Genomic DNA, 12,873 nt, shown 5'->3' with positions numbered 1-12,873 from the left:
GGAGCATTGGGGGAGGGCCTTCAGGTGACGCGCAAATGCCGTTCCAACGCCGTGCGGCGCACAATGCGATGATGGCATTTCAGAGGGGGCGGAGGATAGAAAACTGACGTCATACTGGCACCTCCCTCAATTTCGCCATTTGAAGGGATTCTCTGCCCGATTACGATGTCGGCGTCGGGGAACGGTGAATCCCGCCCTATTTCTATGACACGTTGGAGATGGCAGGGGCCTTCATCAGAAAGAAGACGCTGGGACCGGTCTGAGGAGGACTGTGGGACTGCTATGTACGAAAGAATGCATCTTTCTGTTACGTTTTTGTTTTCTTGGAGGTTGGGGCTGTAAGTAGGGGGTATTTACATGTTTGGAAGGGAGAGAAGCTTGCTAACGATGTTGGAGTTTGAGCACTTTGGTGGAGGGAATGGGTGGTGGTTATTTTTAGGGGGATATTGGAGGGGGTCCCTGTGTGGAGGCCATCTCACTAGTGGAAAGGAGAAGGGGTGGCTGGTGAACAGGACAGGAATGGGGGAGAGGTTGTGACTCATTGGGCCAGGTTGGGTGGGACACAATGGGTCTTGTTGTTAGTTTGTATTGTGGGGGGATGGGGTTGGCTAAGGTGGCAGGTAGATTGAGAGCCTGGAGGGGGAGGGAGGAGGCAATGGGAGAGGAAGGGGGGGGGGGGGGGGGGATGGAGACAGAATTGACAGTGACATGTGGATTTTCTTTGTCTCACCTAAGATCATTTTTTTTTTCCTACTTAAAGGGTTTGGTGTGGTGTTCCTACAAGAAACTTGCATGAGGGTGCAGGACCAGACCAGGCTGCTGAAGGCCTGGGTGAGCCAGGTTTTCCACTCCGGGTTTGATGGTTCTGGTCAGCAAAAGTGTCTGTCCGTTTTTAGGCGGGGACAGTTCTGGCTGATCAGGAGGGGTCGTTGCATGATGGATGCAGGTACACTGGAGGGGAAGGCCATGCTGTTCGTGAACATATATGCCCCGATTTTGGACAGTGTTAAGTTTAGGAGATGGTTGCTGGACGCAGTAACGGAGTTAGACACATACCAATTGATTCTAGAGGGGGATTTTAACTGTTTTTGGATCCGAAGCTGGCCTGCCCTAGGTCGAGTTTGCTGACCCCTTCAAGGAGGAGACTGGAGGTGCGGACCCGTGACACTTTATGCACCCTGGGGATAAGGAGTTTTGAGTCAGACCCTGCCTTGGGTCGGAGTTTCAGTGGTGATTATTTCTGACTACGCATGCACGGTGACCCGGGCGCAACGCATGGGATGGAGGCTGGATGTCGGACTTTTGTCTGATATTGGCTTTTATGGGAAGATCTTTGGAACCCTAAAGGAGTGTGAAATTGTGGGAGGCATTATAGGTGGTGATTCAGGTGAAGGGGTGGGGAGGGGCTGGGTAGGTTGGTCCCCGCCCACAAAAGGTGAATGGGGTATTTTGAACCTTTTATTAGGGGCTTTATAGGTCAGGGCTGCCAGAGTCGAGTGGGGGATAGCAGAGTTTTAAGAGGGTTTGGAGTTCCCACAGGTGGGGGTGCAATTGCGGGAGGAACTGGAAGCACTTTTGAGCTGGAGAAGGTTCGAATGCTTGAGGAAAGATGCAGACTGGGAAATCGCCGGGGCCAGATTGGTTCCCGGTAGAATTTTATAAGAAGTTCGCGGATCAGTTGGTTCGTTTGATGTTGGGATGTTAACGATAACTGGGCAGGGCTCTCTCCCAGACACATTGGAGAAGGCATCCATCTCCCTTCTAAAGAAGGATAAAGACTCCACAGAGTGCGTTGTACCGCCTGATTCCGCTGCTCATTATAGATGCAAAGCTTTTGGCTGAATTTTAATGTTGAGGTTGGAGCCTTGTCTCCGGGAGATAGTGGGGGAGGATCAGACAGGCTTTGTGAAGGACAGAAAACTATCATCCAATATGAGGTGGCTACTCAAAGTTGTCCTCACCCCGGTGTGGCCGGAAGTGGAGATAATTGTGTCATTGGATGCGGAAAAGACATTTGATGGGGTTTAGTAGAGCTATCTTTTGCAGTTCTGGAGAAGTCTGGGCTGGGCCCTTGGTTTGTGTCGTGAGTGTGGTTATTGTGCAGAGCGCCATCTGGCACTGTATGTACTAACACCACGAGTTTGGGGTCGTTGTGGCTGCATGGCGGGGGGCGAGGCAAGGGTGTCCTATGTCTCCTTTCCTGTTTGTGTTGGTGATCGAGTCACTGCCGATTTCTCTGAGGGTCTCGGACAAGTAGAGAGGAATTGTGAGAGGCGGGGAAGAACACGGTGCGCCTGGATGACCTTTTGCTGTACGTAAGGGATACAGGGTCAGTAATAGGGGATATCGTGGGTATATTGAAGAGGTTCGGCTTCTTCTCGGATTATAAATTAAACTTTGTGAAGAATGTGTATTTTGTTGTTCGCATTTTGGGGAGAGGAGCTGGGTCCTGGCTGGGACTAGTTTCTACTATCTGGGGGCCAGGTGGCGCGGGATTGGTTGCGGATTTGCAAATTGAATTACATTAGCCTGTGAGCAGGGTCAGGGCGGATCTATAGAGGTGGGACAGCCTGCCATTATTGCTGGTGGGCTAGGTTCAATCCATTTAGCACAGTGGGCTAAATACCTGGCTTGTAAAGCAGACCAAGGCCTGCAGCGCGTGTTCAATTCCCGTACCAGCTTCCCCAAACAGGCGTCGGAATGTGGCAACTAGGGGCTTTTCACAGTAACTTCATTTGAAGCCTACTTGTGACAATATTTTCATTCATTTCATTAAGGTGCCACGATTCTTGTTTTTATTTCAATGCCACCAAGTTTTTCTACCTAACACATTCGTCCAGGGATGGAACAGCTCATGGAGGGTTTTATTTTGGCTGGGCGAACTCCTCGGATTCAGACTGGGGAGGTCCTACAGAGAGGTAGGCAGGTGGGGGTGGGGGGGGGGGAGCTGGCGCTGCCGAATTCGATGCTTTATTACTGGGTGACCAATACGGAGAAGGTGTTGTGGTGACCAGGATGCTACTTGAGTGTGGATGGAGTCAAGGTGTAGCTTGGAGGCTCTGGCGTTTGCTCTGGCAAAATATTCTTCAAACCCAGTGGTTGTCTACATTTTGAAAATATCATGGCAACTCCGTCAGCATTTCAACTGGAGGCAGTGTCAAGATGGCCCCCAATCAGTCGGAATCGTTTGTTTGCGCCAACGTAATTTGAATGCCACATTTGGGCTGTGGAAAGGTAAGGGACTGGAGAGGGTAAGGGGTCTGGTTTTGGAGGGGCAATTTGCTAGTTTGGAGGCGTTGAAGAGAAAGTCCGACTTGTAGCTTCAAATACGTTCAGGTTACTTCCAGTTATTGGATTTTTTCATCCGACATTCCCTGAAACGCTACCACTTTATTGGAGAGGATTCTCTCCTGCACGGGGTCGGAAGAGGGCAGCATGTCCGAGATATGTATGGACAGATCTAGGGGGAGGAGCAGATCTTGGGAGAAGAGGTCAAGGCTGGTTGGGGGGGGGGGGGGGCGGCGGTGCTGGGATCCATATTGGAGGAGGAGGTGTGGAGTGAGTTACTCCGCAGGGTGAATGCTACGTCATCCTTGATCCAGCTCAAAGTAGTGTTCAGGGTGCACCTCCCCAAGGTCAGAATTGCAGGAGTTGAAGATAGGTGTAAGCATGGTTCAGGAGGGCACACGGATCACGTGCACATGTTCTGGACCTGTCCCAAGTTGGTGGGTTTATTGGTGTCTTTTTTCAGCACCATGACAGCATCCCTAAATATTGATTTAGAGCCCTGACTGCTAATAGCTATATTTGGTGTGTCAGACCAGCCAGAGCTCGGTGTGGGGGTGGATGCCCTGGCATTTGCTCATTGATTGCATGGAGGTGGGGACAGTCAACGCCACCTTGTGCCTGAGCATGGCGAGGTGACTCGATGGGGTTTTTGTAGCTCAAGAAGGTCCAGGTTTACAGTGAGGGGTTGGTCGAATGGTTCTTATGTCGATGTCGGCCTTTTGTATTACACTTTAAGGAATTGGTCACTGTTAGTGGGAGGAGGGAGTGGTTAATGTGGGGTTGGGTTGTTTGGTATGTATTTCTGTTACTGGGTTTACTGTTAGTGTTTGTAATTTTTGATACATGTGGTGGTTTAGTTTTGTTTTGTAAACTTTTGATATAGAATGTTAAAAGTTCAAAAATATACTTCCAAGAAAAAAAAATCTATAATAATAATAATAGCTTATTGTTTCAAGTAGGCTCCAATGAAGTTACTGTGAAATGCTCCTAGTCGCCACATTCCGGCGCCTGTTCGGGGAGGCTGGTACGGGAATTGAACCCGGGAATTAACCAAAAGCAAGCTACGGGTCATTATTTGCTTGATTTGGCTCATTGTGTTAAAACCTATGGGATGTTTCGGGGAAAATGTATTCTCGGAGTTTATGAAAGTAGATAGATTAGATTGAGGTTAATTCAAGTATGCTGTCTGGGTAACCATTATCGTAGTTAATTGTAAATGTTCTTTCCTGCCACATTTCTTGTGTGTTTTAAAGTTTGAAAAACGTTTTGTTATGTCACCGCATTTCATCTTTTTTCTCACATTTCATTCAAATTACAAAAATAAACTTAAAACCAGCATTCCGAGTTTCCCTTAGGATTTGGAACTTCCTTGCAGTGAACATCGTCAGAGTTAATCACAATAGAGACTTCTTTATTTGGATCTGTCCAGAATTGTCTTTTCCCCAAGTATTGGGGTCCAACTTACTGGTTCTGAGATCGATTTTCAGAATGTTTTTGTATCTGAATTTGATGCATCTTGTGGTGCAGGTTCCCACACTCAGCTAGCTGTAGAACACAGGCTTGGTACCAGGTTTGCAGCTCTTTGCAAGAACTTAGGTGTTCAGGAATATATCCCGCCACTTGATGTATCTCACAACCAACTAGCTAATTTGCTTTCTAATAGTAACAGGAATGTTATGCCATGTATTCTGCTGCTCATGTAAATTTCTATTGATCAATGGACTGATGGCAGTAAATTAAGGTGAAATTGTCTCAAAAATCAGTTAAGCAACATGAATGTAAAAAAAAAGTGTAAATAAAGTGAACAATGTGCCAAGGAGCTGAAAGGTACTTTCTACAAGTCACTGATGTTCAGATATATCCAGTATTCCTATTTATAAGACATATTTGTCCAAAGAACCCGGCGATGAATTGAGATTTGAAAGCTGTTCATGATTGCTCACTAACTGCAGCCATAGCATTCACTCTATTATGTACAATCCATTGAATAGATTTATCTGACTATTTCGCTTCATTTTACTTTCAGTCTTTTGAGACCACAACAGAAGCACAAACCAGCATAAACCTCAGTGACCGCATTGAACAATTGGAAAAGGTGGTGGCACAATATAGGGATGAAGCGAACATAGCCCAAGCAGAAGTCGACAGACTTCTTGAAATCTTAAAGGAAATGGAAAATGAAAAGAATGACAAAGATAAGAGGATAGCAGAATTGGAGATGTAAGTTTTTTTGATGAAGTAGAAATGTTTCTCTAATATCTTTGTTAGATGCTCATATCTGTGAACTTAAAAATATAATTTCACTCCTGAATATTATTTTTAAGTATACTTTAATACTTCAGTGTTTGGAATCCGTCAGACTTTTCAAGTACTTATAAGGTATGTCTCAGCAGGCTCAGTTCAAACTGGCTTGGCAAGCACATTATGATGAATATTTCAGCATGAAGCAGATTGTTGCGAAATAGTGGCAGAAATGGAAAAACTGGAAAACTGTTGCAGATATGAAAATAAGGGCGAGGAAGGGCTGAACAGGTCTGGCAGCACCTGCGGAGATAGGAATAGAGTTAAAGTTTCCAATCCAATATAGCTCTCCAAGCAAACTGACAATCCTGGAAATAATGGCTTGAAGTTTGGTGGTGGGACCATGATCTTGGGGAGGTAGGGAAGAAGTGACTGAGAACTGGTGCTCAGCCTCTGCAAGATAGAGGTTGGTATACTAGCCAGCAACACAGCGCCTCTTTGGCTAGCAGGTTTCATAAAAATATCGTGGTTAGACCTGAGTGAACAGAGTGCAGCAGGTTCAGAGGGCGACATGTTATAGAGAGCAAGAGATGCAGAGAAATAAGGCAACCAATATCATGCCGACAATTCTCAATGAAAAGATCAAGGGGTAAATGTTCCAGTCCCACCCTACGCAGGAATTGTCGCAGGGGATATAGAAAATTTAACGGACCATTGTAAGGTCTGTTGTTCTTGGGTGGGAATTTCCAGTCTTGGGGCAGGCAAGATCGGAAAGTCCCACCAGAAGAGTGGATAAGAGGCCAGAGGGATTGGTCCAGGTTGCGGAAGAATACTGGAGGCAGGTGGAAGGGTCTGTTAGTCAGGGGCAACTGTTTCTGTCTCTATAGATGCTGCCAGGCCTGCTGAGATTTACCAGCACTTTGTTTTTATTTCAGATTTACAGCATCCACATTATTTTACATAATTTTAGACTATTGTACATTGGGTTTTATATCTTCCATCTCGAAATTAAGATGATAATATCGGTAATTTGCATATGAATAGTTAACAGTGGTAAAACGGATATCAAAGGAAACCATAAATCAGTCAGTCTGTCTGCGTTGTTTAAAATCTAGCGCAGTAACCCAGTGGACGTCAATCAGGGGTCGAGAAGAATATTTCAATGCCAAAAGTAAGCGAAATAAACTTGTTTCATTTATCATCTCCTAATCAATACCTTTGCCTCATGTATTTCTGATGACATGTAGCTAATCTATTTGTTCAGTTTATTTAGAAGTTTGGATGGGTTTTGAAAAGCCAATCAGTGCAGCTATTACAGATGGGATCGGGTAGGGGTGTGATTGCGTTTTAGACATGGTGGTCGGGAGATGGGTCAACATAATGTTATCACGGACAGCATCAAAAAGATAGTGGATTTCCTAAATATATTCAGGAAGGAGCAGAAGCTATTGAATTATAAATAACTGTCTGTAACAATAGAATCACTAAAGGAGAGCTTACTGTGACACCAACTGGAGTGATTGGGCATTGAGGATACCCACCATCGTGTTGTGTGGCACTACCACTGTGCTAATTGGGACAGACTTCGAATAGATCCAGCAATTCAAGACTGGACATCCATGAGGCGTGTGGGCCATCAATAGCAACAGAATTATATTTAACCACAATCTGCAACCTTATGGCCCAGCATATCTCCACGCTACCATTACCACAAAGCCAGAGGACCAACCTTATTCAGTGAAGAGTGCAGGAGAACAAGCCAGGAGCAATATCAGGCATACCGGAAAATGAGGTGTCAACTTGGTGAAGCTACAATACAAGACTACTTGTGTGCCAAACAGCATATGAAGTAAGTAAAAGACAGAGCAAAGGGATTCCACAATGAATGCATGTGATCTACATGTGATCAGTCATCAGGAGCTGCTACAAAGCAGCCTTCCTGTCAATTTTTCCACCCATTGCAAAAATCTGGAGCAAACCTGGTGGGCTGAATAACCTTCTATTTGTCCTGTTAGGTGATTCTATAATTCAGTGTCGAGTTTAACTGCCCGTATGATTTTGGGAGAACAAAGAGAACAAAGAATAATACAGCCCTCCAAGCCTGCGCCGATCACATATCCTATCTAGACCAACCACCTGTATCCTTCTATACCCCATAATTTTATAAACTTCTATCAGATAGCCCCTCAGCCTCCATCTCTCCAGGGAGAGCAACCCAGTTTATTCAATCTCTCCTCATACCAGGCAACATCCTGGTGCACCTTTTCTGTACTCTCTCCAAAGCCTCCCCGTCCTTCTGGTAGTGCTGTGGCCAGAATTGGACACAGAATTCAAATGTGGCCTAACCAACTTTCTATATAATTGCAACATAACTTTCAAGCTTTTACACTCGATACCCCGTCCTATGAAGACAAGCATGCCATATGCTTTCTTTACCACCATTTCCACCTCTGCTGCCACTTTTAAGGATCTGTGGACCTGCACGCCCAGATCTCTCTGTGTCTCTATGCTCCTGATGGTTCTGCCATTTAATTTATAGCTCCCACCTGAATTGGATCTACCAAAATGCAACACCTCGCATTTATCCGGGTTAAATTCCATCTGCCATTTCTCTGCCCAATTTTGCAGCCCATCCATATATCCTGTTGTATTCTATGACAACCATCATCACTATCTGCAACTCCTGCAATCTTAGTATCATCCACAAACTTGCTAATCAGACCCGCTACGTTTTCTTCCAAGAATGTTTGAGAAGACATTAAAAAAAAGTATCTTCAGGATAATTTCAAATAAAGACTGCAAAGCAATTCTTACAATTCAAGTTTGAATCTTGATCTATTTTTCTCGCATGAATTTGTCCAGAAGGCCACTTTTTTTTGCTGTCATAGTTTGAACTTGTTAGCTTGCCTAAATTGCAAAATGAAAGTTGTAACTTTTTAACAATGAAATCTATCCAAACTGTACTGCAGATCTGGATTTAAAAAATCTGGGATGATAATGGGGTCCTAACGTAGTGGGACATTCCTATGCTGAAATAAACTAGCCCCATTTGATAATGCAATCTCGTCTCACATCTGCCACAGTGAAGGGCTGCAAGCTACCCAACAATGAATTACAAAGAACGACAACTTGACCCAGTTGTTAGGTGCAGGTTTATGCTACACAAGTGCTGCCTCCTCCCCGACTTCATGTGTAACGCTATCAGTATTTACTTCCATTACTTTTTCCTTCATGTACTTAACTACCTTCCCCTCCAATTTCAAAACAATATTAAATTTTAAACATTTGCGGACCAAGCAGACAGAGTAAGTCAGGGAGAAAGTAGTAGTGCATGAGCAGAACTTGTTGAATAATCTACAATCTTGTATGAGCTGAAGGTGCAGGATACAGAATGGGAAGTCGGCTAAGACAACATTGTCATGATTATTATATAGCCATGGACTTCTGCTGAGTATGTCAGCAGAAGAGCATACTACTTTTTGATTTCTCTTCAATGTGGTGAGGTCCAAAGTCAATTGGAGACCAAATAAAGCTAAGCGATTCCACAACCAATGGAACAGATCTAAGCTCTGCAGCCCTGCCCCATCCAACTGTAAATGTTGGTAGACAATTAAACTGCATGTTCTATATCAGAATCATTACAACACTCACTGGAGGAGGAAGCTCCACAAATATTGCTATCCTTAATAATTGGGGAGCCCAGCACACTAGTGCAAAAGATAAGGCTGCTTTGGAATAATCTTCAGCGAGAAGTGCTGAGTGGACAATCTATCTCAGCCTCCTCCGGAGCTCCGCAACATCACAGATGCCAGCCGTCAACCAATTTGATTAACTCCATGTGATATCAAGAAATGGCTGAAAGCACTGGATACTGCAACGGCTATGGGCTCTCGCAATATTCCGGCATTTGTACTGAAGACTTGTCTTCCAGAACTTGCCACACCCAAGACAAGCTATTCTAGTACAACTGCAACACTGGCAACTACCCAGCAATGTGGAAAATTGCACAGGTATGTTCTGTACACAAAAAGTGGGACAAATCCAACCCGGTCAATTATCATTCCATTAGTCTACTCTTGAACATCAGTAAATTGATGGAAGGGGTCATCAACCATGCTATCAAGTGGCGCTTACTCAGCAATAACCTGCTCACTAATGCTCGGCTAAGGTTCTGTCAGGGCCTCTCGGCTCCTGACCTCATTACAGACTCATTGTAGCCTTGGTTCAAACATGGGCAAAAGAGCCGAACTCTAGTGGCGAGATGAGGGTACCTGCTCTTGACACCAAAACCACTTGTGACTTAGTGTGGCATCGAGGAGCTGAAGATTGCACAATATTTAGCAACATTCATGACTCCTCAGATACTGAGGCATGCCATGTCGAAATGCAGCAAGACCTGGACAATATCCAGGTTTGGGCTGACAAGTGGCAAGTTACATTCGCGCCACAAAAGTGCCAGGCAATGACTGTCTCCTACTGGATCTAACCAACGCCCCATGACTGGAAATGAAAAAAAAATGAAATGAAATGAAAATCGCTTTTTGTCACAAGTAGGCTTCAAATGAAGTTACTGTGAAAAGCCCCTAGTTGCCACATTCCGGCGCCTGTTTGGGGAAGCTGGTACGGGAATAGAACCGTGCTACTGGCCTGCCTTGGTCAGCTCTAAAAGCCAGCTCTTTAGCCCTGTGCTAAACCAGCCCACATTCAGTGGCATTACCATTACTGATACCCCCTCAATTAACACCCTGCGGGTTACCATTGATCAGAAACTGAACTAGACTAGCCATATTAATACTGTTGCTACCAGGGCAGCTCAAAGGCTAAGCACCCTACAGCGAGTAACTCGCCTCCTGACCCGCAAAGCCTGTCCACCATCTCCAAGGCACAAGTCAGGAATATAATAGAATACTCTCCACTTGGCTGGATGAGTCCAACAATACTCAAGCTCAACACCTTCCAGGACAAGGCAGACAACTTGATTACTTCCCTGTCCACAACCCTTCAAACCCCCAAACAAACGTTAGCAGTCGTATGTACCATCTACAAGGTGCACTGCAGTAACTCGCCAAGGTTCCTTAGACAGCACCTTCCAAACCCACGACCACTACCATGTCCATAATGACAAAGGAACAGAATTAAGCCATTCGGCCCATCATGTCTGCTGTGTCATTCAATCAGGACTGATACGTTTCTCATCCCCATCTAGAAGGATAAGAGCAGCAGGTACCTGGCAACCCCATCATCTGGAGGTTCCCCTCCAAGTCACTCACCACCCTAACTTGAAAATATATCGCCGTTCCTTCGCTGTGGCTGGAACAAAATTCTGGAACTCCCTCCCTAACAGCACAGTGGGTTCACTGACACCTCGGACTGCAGCAGTTCAAGAAGGCAACTCACCACCACCTTCTGAAGGGCAACTAGGGATGGGCAATAAATGCTGGCCCAACCAGTGACGTCCATTTAAAACATTTCTATTTATTTTACTTTCATATGGCCAAAATCAGGTAACCTGCTACGTGACGAAGTGTGGGAACATAACCATCTCCTTTTAAGAAATAAATAGGGCACCATATAGTACTGGACTAATATACTTTTGAGACATTTAAGAGTAGAGGAATTGAAATTCAAATAACTGCCAACACTTCAAACCTTCTGGCTATCATCAGTGCGGTAGAATTTGCAGTTCAGAAAGGGGTAGTCTAAGTAGGTTAAATTTATTTTCCATTGAGGGCTTAATTTTGCAGTGAGCTTTGCTTCTGCAAAATAAATGTATGTCATGCTTACAGCTAAAATAATTTTTCACAAATCTAAGCTGTTCACTAACTTCTTAATTTTCTTTCACATCTGCTTGCCTGGATTGTCAACTGCAGCCTGGCATCAAGGTCAGTAGTATTTTTATGTAGCTGCTTGTCTGAGCCTATTGGTGAGTCTTGGTGCTTGGAAATAAAGCATGGTTGTGGACAAACAAATTGCAAAGGTGTACAAGACATGTCAGTAACAATTTTCCCTCATTACTGTGACCTTTTCTTGAAACCCATTCTGTACTCAAGTTGGTAGCTGAATCTAGGAAAAATGCTCTGTGTATGGAAACTTGAATTATCCACCAAAGATATAGGCAGTTGAATTTGTTTGATCTACTTTGCATATTTACCTTCTCATTGGAACACGGAAGAAGAATCTGGGCAAGGAGCTGATATTTCCTTGTGTCTTTGCATTCTTGGATGTAAAGTGATTCCAAAAAATATGCTTACAGTAAAATTAAAAACCCATGAACTAGCGACTTCGGTGATGACGACCTGCTAAGCAGTCGCACGTTAGGTGGCTTTCTTCCCGTGGACCCGAAAAACAGCCCCTTTTCAACGCAATTCTCTAAAAAGACGCAGCAACCTTAATAGGACAGAGGAAGGAAGTGAGGGATTAGAAGCAAAAATGCCCAAAGGAAACCAAGCCAGAGGCAGAACAGACATCAGGAGCAGAAGGGGCCAGGGGTGACCACACTCAGATGAGCCAACCGGCGCACGAAGCGACGGACCGGAAGCTTCGCCAAAACGAAAAGAGCAGGGCAGACAAGAGCAAATTCCCCCTATACCAGGGGGCAACTGGATGGTATCCTTCACCGAGGCACTGAGGGAGCACCATCAGGAAATAAAAGCGGACATTGAGGCCGCGATGAAGGCAGCAGTGGCCAAGACTCTGGCTCAAATACAACACGCCCTGAGCAGAGCAGAGAAGAGACTGGATGCACAAGAGGGTTGGAAAAGGCCGCAACTGAGGAGCGATCAGATCCCGGCACTGGAAAGGAGTTGGCGAGGTTGGTTGCGACGCAGGGGAGCCTGAAGGGCAAACTGGAAGACCAAGAAAACTGCTCGAGAAGGCAAAATGTACGGATTGTGGGCCTACCGGAGGAGATCGAAAGCAGGGACCCCATAGTGTACATGGCCGAGATGCTGGGCAAATTAGTGGGGAGGGAAACTTCCCCAATCTACCCGAAATGGACAGGGCCAACCGATCGCTGCGCCCGAACCCCAAAGTCGGGGAGCAACCGAGGGCAGTAATAGTAAACTGCACCGGTACCAAGACCAGGAAAAATAATCCTGCGCTGGGCCAGGCAGACAGACCAAGAACTGCCAAGGATATACCAAGATATTGGGGCAGACCTGGCCAGGAAATGGGTTGAATTTAACAGGTCAAAAGCAGCCCTGTCCAAGAACTGCATACGCTTTGGCATACTGTACCCAGCGAAACTCTGGGTCACACATCAAGGCAAGGAACATTTCTTCACAACCCCTGCCGAGGTAAACAAGTTTGTCGAGGAATGCAGACTGGAACACTGACAGCAGGGGA

The 12,873-nt window shown here is 45.4% G+C and overlaps 1 protein-coding gene across 9 annotated transcripts in view; it reads left to right on the top strand.

The window, feature by feature from the left end:
- Window positions 1-12,873, top strand: part of erc1b (ELKS/RAB6-interacting/CAST family member 1b) — a 1,169,759-nt gene that overhangs the window by 249,529 nt on the left and 907,357 nt on the right. For 7 of the 9 annotated variants that reach the window (XM_038780203.1, XM_038780202.1, XM_038780199.1 and 4 more), the window contains exons 11-12: window positions 5,315-5,508; window positions 11,400-11,411. In XM_038780203.1, the coding sequence (XP_038636131.1) occupies window positions 5,315-5,508; window positions 11,400-11,411 (206 nt within the window). The remainder of the gene's footprint in view (window positions 1-5,314; window positions 5,509-11,399; window positions 11,412-12,873) is intronic. The other 2 variants (XM_038780204.1, XM_038780201.1) reach the window with 1 other exon arrangement.

The sequence above is a fragment of the Scyliorhinus canicula genome, chromosome 20 (assembly GCF_902713615.1).
Source record: "Scyliorhinus canicula chromosome 20, sScyCan1.1, whole genome shotgun sequence".
Classification (NCBI taxonomy): Eukaryota; Metazoa; Chordata; class Chondrichthyes; order Carcharhiniformes; family Scyliorhinidae; genus Scyliorhinus; species Scyliorhinus canicula.
The sequence above is the reverse complement of the archived record's forward strand: the minus strand, read 5'-3'. Positions and strand labels throughout refer to the sequence as shown.